The sequence below is a fragment of the Ornithorhynchus anatinus genome, chromosome 2 (assembly GCF_004115215.2).
Source record: "Ornithorhynchus anatinus isolate Pmale09 chromosome 2, mOrnAna1.pri.v4, whole genome shotgun sequence".
Lineage (NCBI taxonomy): Eukaryota > Metazoa > Chordata > Mammalia > Monotremata > Ornithorhynchidae > Ornithorhynchus > Ornithorhynchus anatinus.
In genome coordinates, this window is record NC_041729.1 from 71,005,629 (window position 1) to 71,028,487 (window position 22,859).

Below are 22,859 nucleotides of genomic sequence, written 5' to 3' on the forward strand. Positions count from 1 at the left end.
TCTCTATCTCTCTCTCTCTCTGCTCTGAATCCATGAGGAACAGGGATTGAGTCTGATCTGATTATCCTGTGTCAACCCCAGCACTTAATTTGCAGTATTTGGCACATAGTAAGTGCTTAACAAATACCATCACTATCATCGTAATCACCACAACTTGTGGGCAGGGAATGTGTCTGCCTGTGGTTGTATTGTCCTCTCCCAAGTGCCTAGTGCAGTGCTTTGCACACAGTAAGCACTCAGTAAATACAACTGAATGAATGAGTCTAGAGGGGATGCCAATCTGAAGCCTGCAGCTGCTCAATGTTAATGTTGTTTTCATTTTTATGCTCTGAGCAAGCAAGAATTTTAAATTAACTTTTTAGGACTGTTCCAATTACTTCAAAATCCTAGGTTGAGGGGTTTCCACGCCCCCAACCCCCTTTTTTCCCTTGTCTCTGCTGTCGGGAAGTACCTAGAGAAGAACAATCAGATTGCAAACTCCTTGAGGGCAGGGCTCCTGTCTACTACTGACTCAGTAGTATCACATTCTCCCACGTCCTTAATATAGTGCTCTGCACACGGTAAGCCCTCAGTAAATACCATTGATTGGCATTCCTGGATGGTTCTGTAGGAAGATGGGCATGCTTGGCAGGTAGACAATTATGGGGTGCCAGGAGGAGACTCTCCTCAAATGGAATATCAGTAGCTGAATGATGACTGACTGTACCCCCATAAGACTGTGTCCAAGCTGACTTTTGCATTCAGCATTCTCTCTTGGACCCCTTCCAATCTGGCTTCCATCCCCTCCGCTCTACCGAGACTGCTCTCTGAAAGGTCACCCATGACCTCCTTCTTGCCAAATCCAATGGCTCCTACTCTATCCTAATCCTCCTCGACCTCTTAGCTGCCTTTGACACTGTTGACCATCCCCTTCTCCTTCACACCTTATGTCACTTTGGCTTCATGGACTCCGTCCTCTCCTGGTTCTCCTCTTATATTTCTGGCCATTCATTCTCGGTCTCCTTCACAGGCTCCTCCTCCTCCTCCCTTCCTCTAACTGTAGGGGTTCCTCAAGGGTCAGTTCTTGGCCCTCTTCTGTTCTCCATCTATACTCACTCCCTTGGTGAACTCATTCGCTTCCACGCTTCAAGTCTCATCTCTATAAGGATGTCACCCAAATCTACATCTCCTCCCCTATTCTCTCCCCCTCCCTTTAGGCTCATATCTCCTCCTGCCTCTAGGACGTCTCCACTTGGATGTCTGCCCACCATCTAAAATTCAGCATGTCCAAAACTGAACTCCTTATCTTCCCTCCCAAACCCTGTCCTCTTCCTGACTTCCCTGTCACTGTGGACAGCACGACCATCCTTCCCATCTCACAAGCCCGCAACCTTGGTGTCATCCTTGACTCAGCTCTCTCATTCACCCCACACATCCAATCCATCACCAACGCCTGCCAGTCTCATCTTTACAATATTGCTAAGATCCACGCTTTCCTGTCCATCCAAACGGCTATTGTGCTGGTACAAGCTCTCATAATATCCCGACTGGATTATTGTGTCAGCCTTCTCTCTGATCTCTCCTCCTCCTGTCTCTCCCCACTCCAGTCTATTCTTGATTCCGCTGCCAGGCTCATCTTCCTATAGAAACGCTCTGGGTATGTCACTCCCCTCCTGTTTTAATGAGATGTTCATCCCCTTGATTCTATTTATTGCTACTGTTTTTGTCTGTCTCCCCCGATTAGACTGTAAGCCCATCAAAGGGCAGGGACTGTCTCTATCAGTTCCCACTTTGTACATTCCAAGTGCTTAGTACAGTGCTCTGCACATAGTAAGCGCTCAGTAACTACTACTGAATGAATTGAGTGCTTACTATGTGACGAGCACTGTACTAAGCATTAGGGAGAGTACACTATAACACTGATAGTTTACCAATGATGATAGTGGCATTGGGCATCAATTAGGTGCTGAGAACCGGGCTGAATACAAGGTAATAGGAGCTGTCATAGTCTCAGTCGCATGATGAGTTCCCAATCTGTCTCCTGGGGTACCTTGAAAGGGGTCGGATAGGCTAATGGATTGTTTTTTTCTCTTCAGTTTTTAAGAGAGCTGTCATCCTGGTATACAAAGAAAACAGCAAAATGAAAAAGAAACAGGTAGGGTTCAAATAAATTAAGTAAATTATAGTTAAGGGTTAAGTCTTCATTCACTGTATCGCTTTCTCTCAGCTTGGAGCAGGATAAAATGTTTTAATTTTATTACTACCTGGCATAGCTAAACAAATCCCATTTCTTTCAAGACAAGACTTTGATAATATATGACTTAGAATGTAGAGGCAAGAAATGCTGGTGTAATGAGTGCAGCCTCAATCAACAATGGTATTTACTGAGTACTTACTATATGTAGAGGATTGTACTAAGCACTTTGGAGAATATAACTCAAGAGTTGGCATACATGATCTCTGTCCACGATGAGCTTACAAGAGATTACTTTTCCTTTTTTCAAAATATCTCATGAAGTTGATAGCTGTGAGAAACTACATGGGGAATTTCAGTAGCACATTCAATAATAGAATGTTAAATAGATTGTGCATACTCTCCAACCCACTTTACTATGCACAGTTTAAAATTGAGATGAGCTATTTTCAGGACTTTTTCACTGCACTTACACCACCACTTTGTAGTCAAAGCCATGGGGGTTGCAGTGGGAATGGGGAGAGAAGAGGCAAGTTGCTTGAAGCCAGTGGCATTTCTGCAGAAGCCTATAAGCAAGGGTAAGAATGGAGAGAAAGAGAGGTGTCTTACTGCTTGTATCTCCCTGGGCATTTCCTCAACATATGGTACATTGAGGGACTGCTTTGAAATTTCAAACACCACCTTCAAAAAGAAAGTGAGAGAGTAAACTGGGGAAAGGAAAGTACTGTTTGACTTCAACACAGCATCTCCTGCCAGTAAGATCCTAGTGCAAGTCCTTTCTGAAGCGTTACTGAAGAATATCTTCCACTAGGCACTCACTAAGTCACAGAGCCTAGACATAACCTTTGCCTCATGCCTGCTACCAGGGCTGAGACTAATACTAGCATCTCCATTCTCTCTAAAGACCTTGCCCCCTTTGGCAAACATTGTGAGCAGCAATAAATGTGAAAATGTTTCATTCCTAATAGTGTTATCTTGGAACCTGTGGAACAGCTAGAAGTGAAATGAAAGAACATATAAATGCAACAGGCTAAAAATTTTTTTCTTTACTGACCAGCAGGTTTGTATGCTTCGAGTTTAAAAAGTTAGGGATACTGTAAACTTTTTTTCTCAAAATACATGGAACAGTTACAGTAAAAGTGTACCTTGTAGAATCATGTGTTCTTGGACATAAGGAATTATTATTATTTATTGAGACCCTGGCTTGGTGCCACGCAGGGGACCAAAACTACACTTCAGTAAACTTGGGAAAGTGTTTGTGCTTCCTACAGTGTTTTCTACATTAACCTTGACACTTTTTTTTTTTACCTTACAGCCCTCTAATTCCCGATCAGTACATATCTATGGTGACTTGGATCCATTCAAGTTCCGCTGGCTGATTCCTTTATCCGCTCTTCAAGTCAGATTGGGTAATTCAGCAGGTAACTCTTCCTTCTACTTTATTGGCACAGATGTCACACAGGTTGATTTTTCAGTTTCTTAAATCCACTACCTAAATTAGACTAAATCAAACTCTGGTTTTAGTTGTCCATGTAGCTTTTTCTCTATGGACATCTCGTTCCTCCCTATCTTTCGTTATAAATGATGGAACTGAGAAAACTAAACCCTGTTGCCACCAGAAATTAGAGGCAACTGAACTTCTAAGATTGTAAGCTCTTTGTGGGCAAAGAACTTTGTTTCGGTATTTAAGTGCTTACTATGTGCCAGGCACTGTATTGAGTGCTGGGGTAAATACCAGATAATCAGGGTGGACACAGTCCATGTCCTGATGGGCTTTGCAGCTTTAAACGTTATGTTACAGATGAGGTAGGTAACAGAAGCACAGAAAAGTGAAATGATATGCCCAATGTCACACAAGTGGCAGAACTGGGATTAGAGCTCAGGTCCTTCTGACTCCCAGGCCCGTGCTCTATCCACTAGGCCATGCTGCTTCTCAAGCATTTAGTACAGTACAGTGATGTGCAAGCAGTAAGCACCAATGATTGATTGATCTGGATGATCTCAGCAGCCAAGAGGAATGCTAACCTATTCCTAAAAAGAAAGATTTGATTTCTAGGACCAATTTGGCAGTGCATTTTTCAAGGCTTTTGCCTCAAAGCCAGATGGCTCCTCCCACACCTGCCGAAGAGCTGGTGGTCTGGGGAGGTCATTGCCAGGCTAAATTTCTGCCAGGAAATAATACCAGTGTTTTTTGCCTTGGGGACACGACAGGTGGAAGAGCAACTGACTGGCACTCGTGGGTTCCATCTAAAGTCACAGGTGCCCTTCCACTTTGAGTCCACGCTCCTACTGCAAGAGCACATAACTCTAATAATAATAATAATTATAATGACTGTGGTATTTGTTAAGCAGTTACTACGTGTCAGGCACTCTCCTAAGTGCTGGATTGGACACAGTCCCTGTCCCACATGGGGCTCACAGTCTAAATCCCCATTTTACAGATGAGATAACTGAGGCCCAAAGAAGTGACTTGCCCAAGGTCACACAGAAGACAAGTGAGAGATCCAAGTTTCTGATTCCCAGGCCTATGCTCTAGCCACTGGGCCATGCTGGAGAGTGCACTCACCCCAGGGTAAGAAGACTGTGGCAGATGCACCAGAAATTGTAGAAGATAACTGGGTCAGAAAAAGGCAGCCTTTGTAAACAGTGAAGGCATTCGGTCCACGTTAGTTTCCAAGAACCCACTCTCTAGTTGGGCACAAGAAGAGATGCCACACTTGGGTTCGTGGACCTTGTGAATAATGAAAGAAGTTTAGAAGGTAAACAAGTTTTACAGTGATCAACCAATCAATCAATTGTATTTACTGAGTGCTTACTGTGTTCAGAACACAATACAACAGAGTTGGTGACATGTTTCCCTCCCCCAGCAAGTTTACAGTCTAGAGGAGCTTACATCTTTACTGGTGAAATTGCCTCCATTTTTATTCTGGTCTCGGTGGAAAAGTGTGATTCCTAGAAACTGGAAATCAGAAAGATTCAGGTTTACTTTTGAGCTGGTTATATGCTGATTTGGATGTGTAAATTACACAAAGTAATGGTTGAGAATACTCTTGGGTTAGGTTTCTGGCCTAGATCCAACTAAAGTGGTGCAATTCATCTCACCTCTGTTGTAGTAAAATCCTATCACCGGGATTTCTTAGCCTAACCTGTGTTCTTCTGGGAGGGACTGGCGGCTGTGACCCAGCAGAAACCATGCCAGAGACGTAATACAGAGGGGAAAAGGCAGAATGCATTTTTAGACGGGGAAAACTGTTATAACAAATAGAGATCTGTGTTTACGGCAGCTGGCTTTTTGTTTCTACACAGGGACAGAAAATAATGCCATTTGGGAGCTGATCCACACTAAGTCAGAAGTAGAAGGTCGGCCAGAAACCATATTTCAGCTGTGTTGCAGGTAATGTAATTGTTTTCTGGAAATAAATCGAGGTAATTTACTGTCATAATCTTACTGAGTACATACTGTGTGCACGGCACTGTACTAAGTGCTTGGGAGAGTACAGCATAACAATATAACAGACACATTCACTGCCCACCATGAGCTTACAAAAGACTCTTTTCTAGGTTACAGGGGCATTTGATTAAAATTAATTTAAAAAGAGAACCAAAATTCTTGGTCATTCTGCCAGAGAAGAATGAAATAGGTCCCATCTCATAAAAAGAAATCCAACTCTGTGACAGGGTAATAGGAGGGGATGGGAGTTTGTATTTCACACATATATGTCACACTAAGAGGATCTAATAATAACTGTGATATTTCCTAAACGCTTACTATGTGCAAGATACTGTACTGAGCACTGGGGGGGGGGGGGGGACGCAAATAGAGTTGGACACAGTCCCTGTCCTGCATGGGTCTCACAGTTTTAATCCCCATTTTACAGATGAAGTAACTGAGGCACAGAAAAGTTAAGTGTGCCCAAGGCCAGAAAGCAGAGAAGTGGTGGAGCCGGGATTAAAACCCATGACCTTCTGACTCCTAGGCCTGTGCTCTATCCACTATGCCATGCTGCTTCCTAATGAGTTGGCATTATCTTTGCATTTTTCCTTCAAACCCAGTGACTGTGAAAGCAAAACCAACATCGTGAAGGTGATACGTTCAATTCTGAGGGAAAATTTCCGGCGCCATATAAAATGCGAATTACCTCTGGAGAAGCCGTGTAAGGATCGTCTGGTTCCGCTCAAAAATCGGGTTCCTGTCTCAGCCAAATTAGGTATGTGAGAATCAGTGTGCCAGGCTTGTGTGGGGCTGGTTCATAATCAAGATTACCTCAGCTTCAGGACTACAAGTGAGTTGGGCTCATCAACAGTTGTAGCAGAATAAGTGGCATACCTTGGCCATTTCTTTTCAACAATAATCAGTCTAATTTTTCTTAAAAATCACACACATTTATTCTTCCAGCTCCTGCGTTTTCAACCCACTACCCTGATCCTAGACCTTCTTCACATAAACCATGACACAGAGAGTTGGGGAAAAAACCCACCCTGTCTCCATCATTGACCAGTTTACATGCCCTTTTCCAACATAAATGAAAACCTCCTCTTACTACATGACCCTAAGTCACTTTTACTTCTTCTCAAGTACATCAATTGGTATATTTTTCTAATTGCAGCATCCTCTAGGTCGTTAAAAGTACTAAAGAATTCTCCCAGTAATGAGTGGAACAATGAGCCGGGGAAAAGCAACCCGCTGGATTCCGACGAATGCAATCTCAGCAGTAGCACCCAAAGCAGCGGCTGCCACACTACCGAGAGCAGACAGGAGTCTAAAAACTCGTCTCCGGCCAAACACCCGCAGACCTGCTCGTCGGACTTTTCCGACAGCCTCATTAAGGAATCAGACATCCTCAGCGACGAAGACGATGACTACCGTCAGCCCCCGAAGAAGGGCAGCCCGACCAAAGACATCGAGATCCAGTTCCAGAGGCTGAAGATTTCTGAGGACCCGGATGCGGAGCGGCGGGCTTTCCCAGAGGCTGGTAACAGTCCCCAGAGTGGACAGCAGCCCAAACTGGTGCGGGGGCATTTCTGCCCAATTAAACGCAAAGCCAACAGCACAAAAAGGGAGAGGGGAGGGACTTTGCTGTCAATGCAAGATCGCCACCAGTCCCTCGACAGTCAGGTAGAAAATGCAAATATTGACTTAAATGCCATCCTGGTCCGAGAGTTCAGTGTCCAGAGTCTAACGTCTGTGGTTAATGAGGACTGCTTTTTCGAAACAGAGAGCCATACAAAATCCTAGCGCTGAGGGACACGACTGAGTTCAAGTCCACCGATGGGTTAGATGGCTTTGTTTTTTAACTAGTGGTTGCATGGGAATTACCAGAAAACTACTATTTGGTTTTGTGCACTAATACATTTTTCCACAAAAATAGTGGTAAAGGTTTAACTTATTTTAATTTATTGTAGATTGGAAAAAATAGAGATTAAGCTGGTCAGAATCTGTAAATTAGTTTGAGCCCTTTTGAGCAGGTATCAAAATTAGAGCTGGGAAAGCTTGCATTTTAATTTATGTGAAGGGGTGGGGGTTGTGATTAAAGCTTTTTTTTAAGGTTTCTTAAGATTTTTTTTCGATACTTTGGGCATTTTCTTTCAGCTGTTAATTTTTGCTTTATTTAAAGCAGAATTAAGTTATTTAATGTGGCTAAGGGGCACAGTGGTGCAAGAATTTCATTTTTAGAAGGTTGTAAGAGATGCTGTTTATACTAAACCTATACATATATATATATATATTATATATTCCATATATATTAAGAGAAGGCTTGTACTGTAATCTTAAATTGATTGTACTTTTATTTTCTCTACCACCTGTACAGTAAAAGAAAACGTTATACCCGGAAATGGATGTTTATTTTTAATGAGCGGAACTTGCTTTCAAGCAACTCGTGTTTTTTACCTAACATTATATCCAAACTGTTTAATCATCCAGATTGGTGGGCATTTTTTTCTTCTGCTTTAATTCATCCCTGAAGTTGTAAGTGAAGAGGGCAGGGTCGTCATCACACATTTTTCGGTAGGCGTCACACAGGCTCTTGAACTGTAAAATTGACAACTGCCCAGGCCGGAGAGTGGGGTCAACGTCTGCCACCATTAGCATCTCTTTGGTTCGTTCCAACCGCTGCGTGTTCGGAAATAGGTTTCTAGTGGAGTAGAAGAAAGGAAGATGTCACTTATTACAGCAACAGACCCAGCAGTGACTCAATACTGTGTGTCAAGTACTGTTTTAAGCACTGGGGTTGATATAAGTTAATCAGGTTGGACACAGTCCCTGTCCCACATGGGGCTCACAGTCTTAAACCCCATTTTACAGATGAGATAACTGAGGCACAGAGAAGTGAAGTGACTTACCCAAGGCCCCACAGTAGTCAAGTGGCAGAGCTGGGATTTGAACCCAGGTCCTTCTGACTCTCAGGCCCATGCTCAATCCACTAGGCCATGCTACTTCCTTATAAAGTCATAAAAATACATTTACCTAGGCTTCACTTGGCCCACTGTTTGAGGGTATGTCACAGTGGAGCTCATTGTGGGCAAGGAGTGTGTCTGTCAGTTGTGATAGTGTACTCTCCCAAGCACTGTGTACAGTGCTCTGCAGAAAGTGAATGCTCAATAAATACAGTTCAGTGAAATGAATGGCGCATAGGTACATTTCTTTGTTAGGCCAAACCCTAAAGTGCCTTTCTTTGAATCTGAAACAAATTGATGCCTTGCCCCTCCAAGCATTTGCAATTATTCAAAAATGCATGAAATTACAACAGATGTTCAGTGATGAATTAAAGCCATATTAATTTTAGTACCCCAAAGTTCCTCTTTCCAAAAATTACCCACTACATTGCATGATCCCCTTTCAGGGTCACACCTGGAGATTTTCCAGTACTCTACCAGTTTTGACTACAGGAGGGAGAGTGAAGCAGAGGCCTATCTATTCCATTCCTAGCATGGACAGTGGCTAGCAAATGGAAGGCAATCTGCTACAAGTCAAAACTCACCTGTGCTGGGCAGCAGCAGCATGGGAGAGAGTCAAGGGCGGAGACTCAAGTTGACCTCATGGAAGGAGGCAATGGTAAACCGCTTCCAAATTTTTACCAAGAAAACTGTATGGATACACTATTGGAATGATTGCTGATGGAGGTGGGGCATTCTGGGAGAGATGTGTCCTTGGTGTCGCTATGGGTCGGAGACGACTCAACAGCATAAGACAAGAAATTGTATGACAATGAATGTGGTGGCCAGGGAGCAAGATTAGAGATCTGCCTAGGACTAGGCTTTGACATGGCTCTATAGAAGCAGGCAATAAGCATGCCTGACTTTGGTACTCTGATAAAGAATGCACCCAAATGCAGCAGGATTAATCAAAACAGCCTAAGAAATGAATTGAGGGTTTTGTCACCAGCACTGTGGAAAAACTCCAGGGCTTTACTGCAGAGAAAAAGAAAAATCCTTCTAATTAAACATCCTTCATTTCTGTTTAGCTTGGTAAAAACTAATTCATGGTTCAAAAGGGAGAAAGATTCCTTACCCAACTCCCTTGTAGCAGTACTTCCTTCTAAATTGAAAAACGTTCTGAACCACCTTTTCCACCAGCTTAAATGGTTGACTAATCTGTGGCTCCACCAGAGGGGTGAAGTGAATCACTCCCACGTCCACCTAAAATACAAAGAATGATTCCAGCTAAATGCTCGGGCAGTCAGGGAAGTACAACATTAAAACAAAATTCCTATCAGTCTTTAACATAGAGCGCTTTAACACAGAGCAAGTATGACGGCCTCTAGGAACTAGGCCAGAGAGTAAAGGAGAACACGGTAAAGGGAAAGATCTTTTGTACATGTTACCCAAGTGATTTGCTACAAAATCTGAATTTCCAGTTATTCTACTAAAAACCAAGCAGGAGTTCTAGTCCCAATCTGTATTTTGGATGGGGCACTTGTGGTGCACCTGGAAACCAAGGAAGGGAGAGGAGATACCACTCCTCTGGACTTCCTGCAGTGAACTTCAGGAGGGAGGAAGGACGGATTCTGCCTCCGCCCTCCACCCCCGCCACAAATGGTCCCTCTGCTTTTTAGGAGACTTATCTGAGAGCCAAGGGGCAGAGGGTAGGGATTTCCTTGGCAGAGGTCCCCAATTTTCCTATTTCTGGAAAGGAAAAAATTGGTAGGCTTTTGGGAAAATGGGAATGAATCCTCCCCCTGTGCCTCCGGGAGTTAGTTGGGCTAAAGGAAACCCAGACCCTCACAATGCTCGGATAAGTCTATTTTTTACCCAAATCATTTTGTCAACATTATCTCAATTCTCTCTAAGTAGGAAGTGAATAAATACTGTAATCCATTTTAGAGGAAGAAAAATGAAGTGTTAATGGCATTTACTGAGCACTATATGCAGAGCACTGTACTGAGTGCTTGGGAGAGTACAAGAGTTAGTAGACATATTCCCTGCCCATAAGGAACTTACAGTCTAGCATATTTAGCTTGTCCAGATCAGACTTGCCCAACCTGAAACAAATACAGGATCTAGTCTGGCTTCCAATAACAAAGAAAGCAAAACTCTGTCATGTACATAAGCAATATAATCACTTTTGCTTGAAGAAATCTAACCTCATATCCCAAGAACCCATACAGAAAATTATATCATTAAGATGAAGAAAAAGCTCCCCTCTAGAGTGGGCAAGGAATGTGTCTTTTTATTGCTATATTGCTATACTGTTATATTGATTGACTAACCTAACTATAACTTTGCTTCACAAATACAGACAACCAACATCTTTGCACAGGGAAACCTGGGCCAGACTTTTAAAGTTTTACAGAAAAATGCATTTTCCATCAAAACTATTATTACTTAGTCATAAATTAGACTTGCTTTAGAATATATCAGTCTTAAGCTTACAAAAATGCTCCTAGAAATATTTGCAGTTTCATTCTGAGAATATATGGACCAATTTGTTTCCTAGAGTCATATGAAGGCTGCCTGGTAACTAGAGCAACAGATATGAAAATGCTTTCTTATAACTGGACACTTCTATGAAGTTACACATCATTTATTCTGTGTAGTTTATGATGATTAAAAAGGGCTGATAACCAAAATCCTAGCATAAAAGAAATTGAGCACATTTAAAAATAGTCAAGGTCATTATTGCACACATTCCCCATTCCTCAGTATCCAATGTTTCATAGGCTCCATAGGGTCTGCAAACATTGGGGTTAAAATGAGTATTTAAAACCTATTTTCCACAAATATAAGCACTTATATACATATCCACAATTTACTTATTTATAGTAATGTCTGTCTTCCCCTCTAGACTGTAAACTCACTGTGGGCGGGGAACGTATCTACCAACTCTGTTACAATGTCCTCTCCCAAGCTCTGCACAAGGTAAGCTCTCAATAAATATGACTGATGGATGGAATTCTCCCCTTCTAGCCTGTAAGCTTCTTGTGGGCAGGGATCATTCTCTGTATCTCAGCCACCCCATTTGAAATGGGGATTAAGATTAGGAGCCCTATGTGGGACAGGGACTGCATACAACTCGATTATCTTGTATCTATCCCAGCATTTAGGTTTCCAAAGAAAACCTTCATCATAATTATCTAGTGGTCTAGAAAGCCTTTTCCTACTCACTCAGAAATCAATCTATCACGCTTCAAAGTTGGTGCTATTATATTTTTAAACATATCAGAAATTATCAATCATCATAAATTAAGCAATTCTTTCACAAAAAACAAACATGTCCTTTCCATCTCCAATTGTTTTCAATGCCTTCCAGTACCCAGGAATTTCACAGTTTGCATTATGCCAACTTATTCTATGTTCTATAAAATGTTATATATTTTAATTCCCATGGGCTGATTTTATATTGAGTGATACAAATGGAATGTGTTTTGACTCTGTCATGAACAATCTGAAAAGGTTTCATGTCCTCTGAAAATCCTGCCCTAGCCAGATTAAAAATATATCCAACCTCCCCCCACTTAAGTAAGTCTCAAACATACCATTCATTACAGTACGACTACTTTATGACGACCTTCTAGAGTGAAACATTATCAATAGGAGACAGCCATAGCCATGACCACAAACAAGAACAAGAGAAGCGTGGCTTAGTGGATGTAGCATAAGCCTGGGAGTCAGAAGGACCTGGGTTCTAATCCCACCTCTTCCCCTTAATAATAATAATAATTATTATGGTATTTGTTAACCACTTACTGTGTGCCAGGCACTGTACTAGGGGCTGGGGTTCATACAAGCAAATTGGGTTGGATACAGTCCTCTCCCGCATAGGGCTCAGAGTCTTAATCTCCATTTTACAGATGAGGTAACTGAGGCACTGAGAAGTACAGTGATTTGCCCAAAGGCCACACAGGAGACAAGTGGCAAAGCTGGAATTAGACCCCATGGCCTTCTGATTACCAGGCCTGTGTTCTATCCACTATACCATACTGCTTGTCTGCTGTGTGACGTTGGGCAGGTCACTTCACTTCTCTGGGCCTCAGTTATTGGATCTGTAAAATGGGGATTAAGACTGTGAGCCCCACGTGGGACGTGAACTGTGTCCATCTTGACTAGCTTGGATCTACCCCAACACTTACTACAGTGCCTGGTATATAGTGAGCACTTAGCAAATGCCATTTTTAAAAAAACAAAAACAAAAAACAACCAGTACTCAGTTTATTTTGTTGGCACCATTACCAGCATTTAGGAGGTAAATCAATCAATCTTACTTATTGGGAACTTACTGTGTGCAGAGTACTGTACTAAGAGCTAGGGAGCATACAATACAAAAGAGTTGTAGGCACCTTCCCTGCCTATGACAAGCTCACAATCTAGGGGAGGTAAGAGTGGTTCAGATTAAAAACCAGATTAAAACCAGATTAAAAATTATAAACAGCGGAGCTTTCTGCACAAGCCACAAATCTGGGCACCATGATTCTGCAGCCCTAAAAAGCCAACAAGCCAACTAGAATCCCCTCAACAGAGCAAGCTAATTATTGCAATCTTCAGAAACCTATCTGCTAACCAACATTCTTCCTTGAATTAAACAGAAAACCTGGGACATTAAAGAGAATCATTGCTCTTTGAAATATGGAGTATATTTATGAGGTGAACTGCCAGAGCATGGTCGGTCCTAGAGTGAAATCAAATTTTGCCAACATCCCACAGGAGGAGCCTTGAAACACTCCAGCTTTAAATGGGACAGAGTGGAGGCGTTCTAGTCTTTTCAGGTCCCAACAAATCCTAAAGCTCCACCAGCCCTCCCCCCGCCCACCTCTGCGTTTCCTCTCTCTCTAATTTCTCTTCAGAATATGATGTGGAGAACCCGGTATTTACCTTCCAGCACCATCAGCAGTCTTGATCGCTCAACTCTGCGGGTGGTTCTTTATTTGCTATACGACAGGCTACGCTGACGGAGCTCAATGACCGATCGACTGGACCTGCAAAATGAGCCTCATTTAGCTCCGCTTGTTCCTGATTCCTGAAACGGGGAACATCAGACCCACCGGGCCAACTGCAGTTACTGAGGGCTCCCATTCAGAAGGTAGGGAAGGCTGAATCTTGGCCACCTAACCTGCAGACTAATTAATGATGCTCAGAAGCCTTGTGGGCAGGGAAGGTGTCTACCAGCATTGTTGGTATCGGATTCTCCACAATGCTTAGTTCAGTAAGCGCCCAATAAAATACCATTGATTGATCTTTGAAACCTGCATGTTTTAAATTGGCAATCTGTGATTCGCTAATAAAAGGTGCATGAAAATAGATCACTTTAGAAAATAGGGACCAAAATCTACTGCCGATTATAATGTCATAGCTATAAATCAACAGAATATGGGATTACACTTGTGTCCACCACTATCATTTTGTCAGCTATTCAATGTAAGACCTTGACCCTTCTATTTAAACTCAATATGATCTTACATGTAATACCTCTCCTTTTGCATACCAGCATAGTGTTTCTCTCCATGGCATTAAACTAAAGCAGCCCCTTATTCTTGGTAGATGGAAAAGCAAGTGAATGAGAAACAGGCAGTACTGGACTCAGGACAGAAGAGAAAAAGACTGGATGAGTGGGAATGCTCTCAAAAACCAACTAAAATGGCAAAATAATTTACTGTGAGAAATAGTGATGAACTTCAAAAAAAAGAAAATTCCTCTCCTCTCTCCCTTCTCCCCTTTCCCCAATGTCCCTCCTCTTGCTCTCACACTCTTTCTCTTGCTGAGGAAAGTCCCATAGATTATCCCGTTGCTGAGGAAAACACAGACCCGATATTCTCCAGTAAATGCTATACTGACAAAAATGTGGCCAGATAGAGGTTTATTATAGTTGTAATGTTCACACTGTTTATAATACTCTTCCCATGCCTGTAATTTAACATAATATGTACCTGTTAATTAGGATGAGCAACTCGAGACTTCTGATTCATGGTTCCTGCAAGTCTGAATATGTTGAAATTCATGAAATCAGTCACTAAGATAGGCTAATAGGAGCCACAAAATTGCAATTTAAAAGTTGTGTGAAGGCCTGCTCATCAGATAAGGTTCTTGTACTACTAGTTAGTTCTGTAAATCAAAGCCAAAAAAGAGCTTTCTTCATCAAAAGATAGTTCCTTTTGAAATCTAAGTGACTAAAAGAGACGAGAGGGAAATGAGTAGAGAACTGACTAGGTTGGAATGCTGAGAAAAAAAAATCTGGAAGAGACAAAAACAGTCTTCATTTTAACCTTTCAAATCTTATTTTTTAAAACATTCTTTAGTTGGTTTTTTTTTAAACAGTATCTACCCAAATCAATCAGGTGTTAAGATTATTATATGTTAGTCACGGAATGTATTACTTACGGTATTTGTTACGAGCTTACTATGTATCAAGCCCTGGTCTAAGCTCTGGGATAGATACAAGTTAAACAGAAATAGAGCTCATGCTCAGTACTTCTAATTTTGTAGCCTTTGAGACAGTACGTTCATGCCATTTTTAAAACACTTTTAGAAATAGGTGACAAAAGGTCCTGAGCTCTATAATCGCCTAATCTATGGGACTTCCTTCAATATTATTCACAATGAAAGAATCAGCAAGTCTCCAAGAAAAGATTCCATTAAACATCCCAGTGAGACTTAGTTTAAATTCTCACACTTGCTTTTGCAACGCTACTTTCAATTGTTCTGTAACAGGTCGATTCCTACCTTTTGTACAAGAGGTGTTTACTGTGCTGCTGACATCCAGCATTCACCTTTCCAAAATGCCAACTCTGAATTTCAGGCTAATGTTGGTTGATGAGATTTTAAGGAAGTCATAACCAGGGAAGTGGCGGAAGGATTGTGGCCTAATGGAAAGACCACCAGCCTGGGAGTCAAAGGACCTGGGTTCTAATCACTGCTCCGCCCCTTAGCTTCTGCGTGACCTCCGGCAAGTCACTTAACTTCTTCGGGCCTCAGTTTCCTCAACTGTAAAATGGGGACTAAGATCTACTCCCTCCTTCTTAGACAGTGAGTCCCATATGAGACGGACTGTGTCCAATATGATTATCTTCTATCTACTCTAATGCAGAGAACAGTGCTTGACACACAGAAAGTACTTAAAAAATACCATTAAAAAAGTCACTTAGACATCTGGATTCATTAGATATCAGTAATCTCTCTGAACCATAATAGTTTCTGCTGTAGCTATTTACAAACATCTTCCTTCCAGCTAAATTTGTTAAGAGAAAGAAAAAAAATGGGGAGCTGTGTCTTTTTTCTAGTTGATGAATAGATAGCAAGGCCCGTCACTGGGTAGGGATTGTCTCTATCTGTTGCCGAACTGTACATTCCAAGTGCTTAGTACAGTGCTCTGCACATAGTAAGCGCTCAATAAATACTATTGAATGAATAAATAGCAAGAAAAGCTTGAAGACTGAGCTGGCTGCAAAAACGAATTTCTCAGGTTGACATGGGTTGAAACCATCTTTTAAAAAATACCATAATGATTAATTATTAGCTTTTTTTAAAAGACAAAACTCATATTTCTAAATCAGTTTAAAAACCTACCCATTTTGTGTCTGATTATATGCATCTACTATTGGAGAAAAATTCAAAATTCAAGCTTATTTCTGATGTAGCTGAAAAATGAATTTGAAACAAATCAAATTAAGCCACACCTTTAAAACCCATATCATAACCAATACTAAAAGATAATAATACTAATGATATTTGTTAAGCACTTACTATGTGCCAAGCACTGTTCTAAGTGCTGGGGTACATAAACGATGAAAGCAACGTGTACTATTCTGGTAGAGAACAATGAATGTTTATATAGAGACACAGTGGTTGAAGTTCTGCTTCTCTCGTCTCAACTGAGGGAAATAGGTTACCTCTCTCCTCACTCCCCCTAACTCATTTCCTCTAAATTCTCTTTTCCTTTCCTTGCTTTGCTTCACTCACCCTTCACCCTTTCCTGAACTATTTATTCATAGGGAGTAGAAAAAAGAAACTAGGTAGGAAATGAGGGGGAGAAAAAGAAATAAAATCAACCAATGGAGAGATGAGAGAAAGGGAGCACACTATTAATGCACAATAATTAGACCCAGAATTGAATTAATGTAATTGGTTTTTCTAAAACCTTTTCTTCAGAAATACAATGTGCTAATCTCTAAATGCTACCTAACATCACACTTGCCAAATGCAGGCATTAAAAAGAAAGTACTATGATTTACATATACATATCACACACACATACAACTATATGAATATATGCAAAGATGTCACTGAATGGAACTTACTTTAGCTAAGAAACAAAGACAGGAAATTGGGATGAGATCTGCTTTCATTAAGTTCAGTGAGATGGGTGGAATTCTGGTCTACAGTTTTAAGTCTTGGGATACCTACTGGTACACAAATTGAGAATCAGCCTGCCCTTGAGAGTCAGTAGGACCTCGGGCCTAATCCCGAATCCACGCTTGTCTGCTATGTGGCCTTAGGCAAATTACTCCACTTCTCTGTGCCTCAGTTACCTCATCTGTAAAATGGGGATTAAGGCTGGGAGCCCCATATGGGACATGGACTATGTGTCCAACCTGATTATCTTGTATCAACCCCAGCACTTAGTACATAGTAAGTGTTTAACATATACCATTAAAATAAAAAGCTAGCACATGGGGGTGAAAACTTGTGGAGGATTAACCTATACCGTAAAGTACAGCAGACAGCCTGCCTCAGGTTAATTTATTTACCAAAGTGATACAATTTACCTTCTCTTTTTCATTGCCACTGCTACAGAGGATTGGGGTTAGATGGGCTGTGGGGCTGATAATAATAATAATAATAATAATAATTGCTGTATTTGTTAAGCGCATACTTTGTTCCAGGCACTGTAACTAAGTGCTGGGATGGATACAAGCAAGTCAGGTTGGCCACAGTCCCTGTCCCACATGGGGCTCACAATCTCAATCCCCATTTTACAGATAAGGTAACTGAGGCCCAGAGAACCAAAGTGACTTGCTCAAGATAATAATGTTGGTATTTATTAAGCGCTTACTATGTGCAGAGCACTGTTCTAAGCGCTGGGGTATACAGGGTAATCAGGTTGTCCCACATGAGGCTCACAGTCTTAATCCTCATTTTTACAGATGAGGTAACTGAGGCACAGAGAAGTTAAGTGACTTGCCCACAGTCATACAGCTGACAAGTGGCAGAGCTGGGATCACACAGTAGACAAGTGGTGGAGCCGTCATTAGAACCCATGTCCTTCTGACTCACAGGCCAGGGCTCGATCCACTATGCCATTATGCTTCTAGGCATTCCATTCCTGCTTTCTCCCTATGTTCAATCCGCCCCCCCTCATCTTCCTGTTCTTTGGGGGTCAACAATGGTGGAGAGTATTGTTGGCCTCACCCGGGGGCAAAATTGCAGAGACTCTGCTGGACCTCCTTGATGCCTGTGGACTGAGGGATAAACTTCTGAATATGAAAGGCCTCTCTAGGTGGCTTCAGGCTGGAGCAAGTTCCCCCTCCCCCACTCCTCCAGTCGGTGTTAGTTTCTCCAGAAGAAGCCTGGGCGTCCCCAAGATACCTGATGGATTGGGGGCTTGGAACAAGTAAGTTTCCTCAGGATGTAATCACCAGCAACTAAGATGAAGCGAGACCAGCCTCCATGAGTGGACCATCATCACTAATTTCCTAATGGAATGGCCTTTTTTCCCCCGAAAATTTATTTTTTTTTCAACATTCAACTGGAAATACCAATCCAAAACCATGATGAGTTTTTCAGAGGTTTTTATGATATATGTATATAAGTCTTTCTCCTCTTCATCTCTCACTCTCTCCTCTGTCCTTCTGTTTCTCCATCAGTCTGTCCGTTTCTCTTTCCGGCTCTCTGATTCTGAGAGGCTCTCTGTTTTGCTGTTTCTGGGTGTGAACCTCACTCCTGAAGACTTCTCAATCTGAACCTCCAACTTCCTCTTACCCTGAAGGCTGAAAACCACTTTTTCTGTTTTTTTGAAATGGGAGAGGTGGAAAGAGGATGAAAGAGGGCAGTTAAAGACAGGTGTGCCCAAAAGGTGATTTGCCAAGATGGGAAACAAGCAACAGTCATGAGAAACAATAGAGGCATGAAGTGACAGGTTTTAGGTGGTCGGCTTTGTTTTAAAGCAATACAGTACATATAAAAAGAAGCTCTCTATAGCAGGAAGGGATTGTTTCATCACAAGATTCATACACAGAAGAGCTTTGTAAAATATTTCTAGACTGTAAGCTCGTTGTGGGCAGGGAACATTTCTACCAACTCTGTGGTATTGTAATAATGTTGGAATTTGTTAAGCGCTTCCTATGTGCTGAGCCCTTTTCTAAGTACTGGGGTAGACACAGGGGAATCTGGATGTCCCACGTGGGGCTCACAGTCTTAATCCCCATTTTACAGATGAGGTAACTGAGGCACAGAGAAGTTAAGTGACTCTCCCAAGCACTGAGTACAGTGCGCTGCACACAGCAATCACTCAGTAAATACCATTGATGAAAATATTAAACCTAGTATACGCTCGTTTGTACATTTTGCCAATGTACTTAGTTCATCTGTAATTCATAAAAAGAAACAAAGCTTGACACTTCCCATACCAAACACAAGTGGTTTCTACTTTAGATCAATTTTTTAAGCAGATGCCTGAGACTTTTCTGGTGGTCAAATCCCAAATTCCAGGATTTCAAAAAAATGTGCTTGATTTCGTTTGGGACTGTAAAAAAAAAAAAAAAAGAATGACAACTAATTAGCTCTGCACATCCTCAAATGTTAACGTGCAATTGAGTAGACTCGAAATAGCTTATTGACACAAGTGTTTCCAACCTCTAGGTGGTGTCAATAGGATGTTTGTGAGGTGAATAAGGAAATATTTTAGAAGAGATTTCCCATGGTAGAGTTCAATTAGAAATGCTGATTAAATTATCCTGATTGCCAGAAACATTTATCTGGGCTACACAAATACTTTTTAATGGTAAATGTTTTTCTAATTAATCAGGTGGCAGAAACATTTTTAAGGAGCTCACGCCTTCTCAAATCAATTACTGTCCATTATGATTTCTCCACTCCTGTCTCCAAAAGATTCAAACCACCTAACAAAGACATATACACAACCTTTTCAACCTTAGTCATTCAGACCCGCTTACGTTTCTGCCTCGAGCAAGGAGGAGGCTGAATTCCAAGTTCTTCTTAATACACCTCGAGCACCAACCATTCCGATCGCTTACAAAAACAAGAGTGCACTTAAGGGCCCCTGACCATCCATCCATCCATCCACCAATCCATCCAACCCATCCTTTTATGCAGGTTGCCCGCCCATCCCTTTGCCACAGGGTCACGTTCGGATGTGCTTTCAGACAGCTCCCATTGTAAACTAAAGCCTTTCTTTCAGCTCTGTTGGCTTTTATTCCCTCGGCCAGATCGCCTCTAATTTCCCCCATTTTCCTCCCCTCTTTTCACAGAGGCAGCCTCCCAGCTTGGCTCGCAGGCTATCGCAGCCGTCCGCATTCATCCGAGAGGAGCCCCAGGAGGGGAGGTGACAGGCGACTGACGGCATGGCCTCCACAGGGCTACAGCTCTTGGCTTTTGCCCTGGCTTTGCTGGGGCTTTTGGGGGCGATCGCGGCTACCCTGTCGCCCAGCTGGAAGGTCAGTGCGGATGTGGGCTCAAATATCATAACGGCCATCACGCAGCTGCAGGGGCTCTGGATGGACTGCACATGGTACAGCACGGGGATGTTCAGCTGCACGCTGAAATACTCCATCCTCGCCCTCCCCGCTCATGTCCAGGCCGCGCGGACTGCCATGGTGCTAGCCTGCATCCTCGCAGCTTTCGGGATTTGCGTCTCAACGGTGGGGATGAAGTGCACGCGGTTAGGGGGGGATGGGGTGACCAAAAGCTACACCTCTTTTGCTGGTGGAGTCTGCTTCATCCTCGCCAGCATCTTTGGCTTGATCCCAACCTCGTGGTACACAAAGGAGATCGTTTCCAATTTTCTAGACCCAACAGTCCCCGGCAGCAGTAAGCACGAACCTGGGGGAGCTGTGTACGTTGGATTTGTTTCCGCGGGGCTTCTGCTTTCCGCGGGTGTGATTTTCTGCACTTCTTGTTTTGCAAAGCGGCAAGAGGAGTGGATCTGCCCCCCCAGAAAGCAGCAGTTTCCCGCTCTGCAGCCAGAGAACGGTGCAGGATATAACCTGAAGGACTATGTGTAAATGCGATTGTGTATTCTTCCTGTAGTATTTGGGGTGCCAAGGGTGATTTTATTTACTTTGAAAAAAGCAACTCAAAAACCACCCTTAGGTCTACTGACCTAAGATTTTAAAATATCAGCAAACCTATTGTCTAGGATTAAGTCTGCCATAAGATTTGTTCATGTATGGCCAATTGTTTACACACTGTCCTCAATTCGTCTCAACTGAAAACCAAAATACAGCCAAACGCGTCGAATGTTACAAATTAATTGATGGATAATCTTCGTTTTTGTGCCGTCAGATGAAGCATCAATATCATCTTGTTTTTATGGATTTCTTTCATCAGCAATGTATCAATTGGTGTTTAATAATACTCTTTTTATTACAGCATTCAACTAAACCTCCAACCATTTTGAAACCTCATGTCTTGCTTTTAATCAAGTGTAGCATCTGCTTTTCCTTTCTAGTCCTCAAATACCATGGTAACTAGTTTCTTTCTTTTTTAAAGCCACATTGTGCAAACTGCATATCAGGAGCTGAAGAACTGTCACTGCCATTCAGATAATGCCAAAAATGCCATCCCCCCTTCTTCTATCCTCTGAGCTCCCCACCTGCTGGGGTCCTTTTTTATTTCAAAGAAATGTCTAGATAGCATTAGCCACTGCTGCCAATCTTACCACCTAGAAACACTGGACAGATCTAAAGCTTTAGGAGTTGGCAAATGTCATCATGACAAAGAAAATATTTAGAACCTTTACCTCACTGAATACAATCTATGGAAAAAAAAAATAACCTCGGGTTTTTCAGTAATGTTCACTTCAGTTTCTTCAGTCTTTTAGGTTTCCTAATGCTGTTATTTCACATCAAATTTATAGCTACAAACAAAAACGTCAATGGCAGCAGCTTAATTTTTTTAATTCTTTGACAGATTTTTCCAACTTGACTCAATTTAACACAGTGACTATTCTTTTCATTTCTGCTGAGCTGTCTCCATGAAGAAATTATTTCAAATCCTATTCTAATGGACAATTAAAAAAAACCAAAAATTGGCTAAAACAGGTATATGTGGCAAAAGTACTTTTTGTTGAAAGCTTTGTTGGCTTCAAAGAAAGTCCTGTTAAAGTCTATGATACGTAATTGTTCTGTTCCTTATTGGTGTTATGTCTCACTACTATACGTGTTGTACTTTTAATACTACCTAGGAGAAAATATCCATAAAGAAAGGAAAGAAGGCATCAAGAGTGTGCAAAAGACAAATCCTCAAAAATGGACTTTTGAGAAAGGGGGGGAAGGGCTTTTCATGTGGCAGTAAGATTATATATTTAAAAATGCTTATCATAAAGTAGATTTCATGTTTTAGTAAACCCAAATGACTGAAATGCTACGTACATGATACTAAATTTTGATTTAAAAGAAGACTCTTTGACTTGTAGAGGTGGACACCCTTTGTGTTTGCATTGTCTAGGGCAAAAGCTGCTGTCCTTAAATGTGATATTAAATATTGAAATTACAGTTCTAGCCCACATTTCCCATGATGCCCCCAAACCACACAATCAAAATGGTAATATAACTTGAATGTCATATCCCTAAACAATCCAATATGAAACCTGGAAAAAAATGACAAATCAAGGTAATTTTCTAGTCCAGACACCCCACCCAGCTGCACTGTAAGGCTAGGGTGCATGGGCAAAAGATGTAGTAGTCAGGGACACAGCACCGACTGCTGAACCTACAGGCAGGGGAGAAGTGAAGAGAATCTGGGGTGCGTGTAGTAGAAAAGTCTTGATGGAGGAAGGAATCTAATTTGGAGGAGTTGCAACCCAGCTCCGCCAGCCCCAGGGTTGCAGTGGCAGAAGGGGTGGGGTCTAGACTTATCGATACTAATAATAATAATAATAATAATATAATGTTAAGTGCTTACTATGTGCCAGACACTGTACTAAGTGCTGGGGTGGACACAAGCAAATCAGGTTGGACACAGTCCCTGTCCCACATGGGGCTCACAGTCTAAATCCCCATTTTACAGATGAGGTAACTGA

At 41.9% G+C, this 22,859-nt stretch overlaps 3 protein-coding genes and 1 non-coding gene across 7 annotated transcripts in view; 3 read left to right on the forward strand and 1 right to left on the reverse strand.

The window, feature by feature from the left end:
- Nucleotides 1–8,008, forward strand: part of TIAM2 (TIAM Rac1 associated GEF 2) — a 155,775-nt gene extending 147,767 nt beyond the window's left edge. For all 3 annotated transcript variants that reach the window (XM_003428281.4, XM_029052287.2, XM_007657824.4), the window contains 5 exons: nucleotides 2,076–2,134; nucleotides 3,489–3,594; nucleotides 5,480–5,567; nucleotides 6,227–6,381; nucleotides 6,781–8,008. In XM_003428281.4, the coding sequence (XP_003428329.2) occupies nucleotides 2,076–2,134; nucleotides 3,489–3,594; nucleotides 5,480–5,567; nucleotides 6,227–6,381; nucleotides 6,781–7,409 (1,037 nt within the window). In that variant the 3' untranslated portion in view covers nucleotides 7,410–8,008. The remainder of the gene's footprint in view (nucleotides 1–2,075; nucleotides 2,135–3,488; nucleotides 3,595–5,479; nucleotides 5,568–6,226; nucleotides 6,382–6,780) is intronic.
- The window catches only part of TFB1M (transcription factor B1, mitochondrial), a 37,039-nt gene continuing 22,117 nt past the window's right edge, over nucleotides 7,938–22,859 (reverse strand). For both annotated transcript variants that reach the window (XM_029052299.2, XM_029052300.2), the window contains 2 exons: nucleotides 9,684–9,811; nucleotides 7,938–8,307 (listed from right to left, as the gene is read on the reverse strand). In XM_029052299.2, the coding sequence (XP_028908132.1) occupies nucleotides 8,085–8,307; nucleotides 9,684–9,811 (351 nt within the window). In that variant the 3' untranslated portion in view covers nucleotides 7,938–8,084. The remainder of the gene's footprint in view (nucleotides 8,308–9,683; nucleotides 9,812–22,859) is intronic.
- LOC114809770 lies at nucleotides 9,006–9,143 on the forward strand. The gene has a single exon (XR_003757548.1). It is a non-coding gene; the product is annotated as a small nucleolar RNA SNORA7 (small nucleolar RNA).
- Nucleotides 13,449–21,238, forward strand: CLDN20 (claudin 20). Its single transcript, XM_029052301.2, has 2 exons — nucleotides 13,449–13,688; nucleotides 20,089–21,238. The coding sequence occupies exon 2, from the start codon at nucleotides 20,182–20,184 to the stop codon at nucleotides 20,839–20,841; it is 660 nt and encodes a 219-aa protein (XP_028908134.1). The 5' UTR covers nucleotides 13,449–13,688; nucleotides 20,089–20,181; the 3' UTR covers nucleotides 20,842–21,238.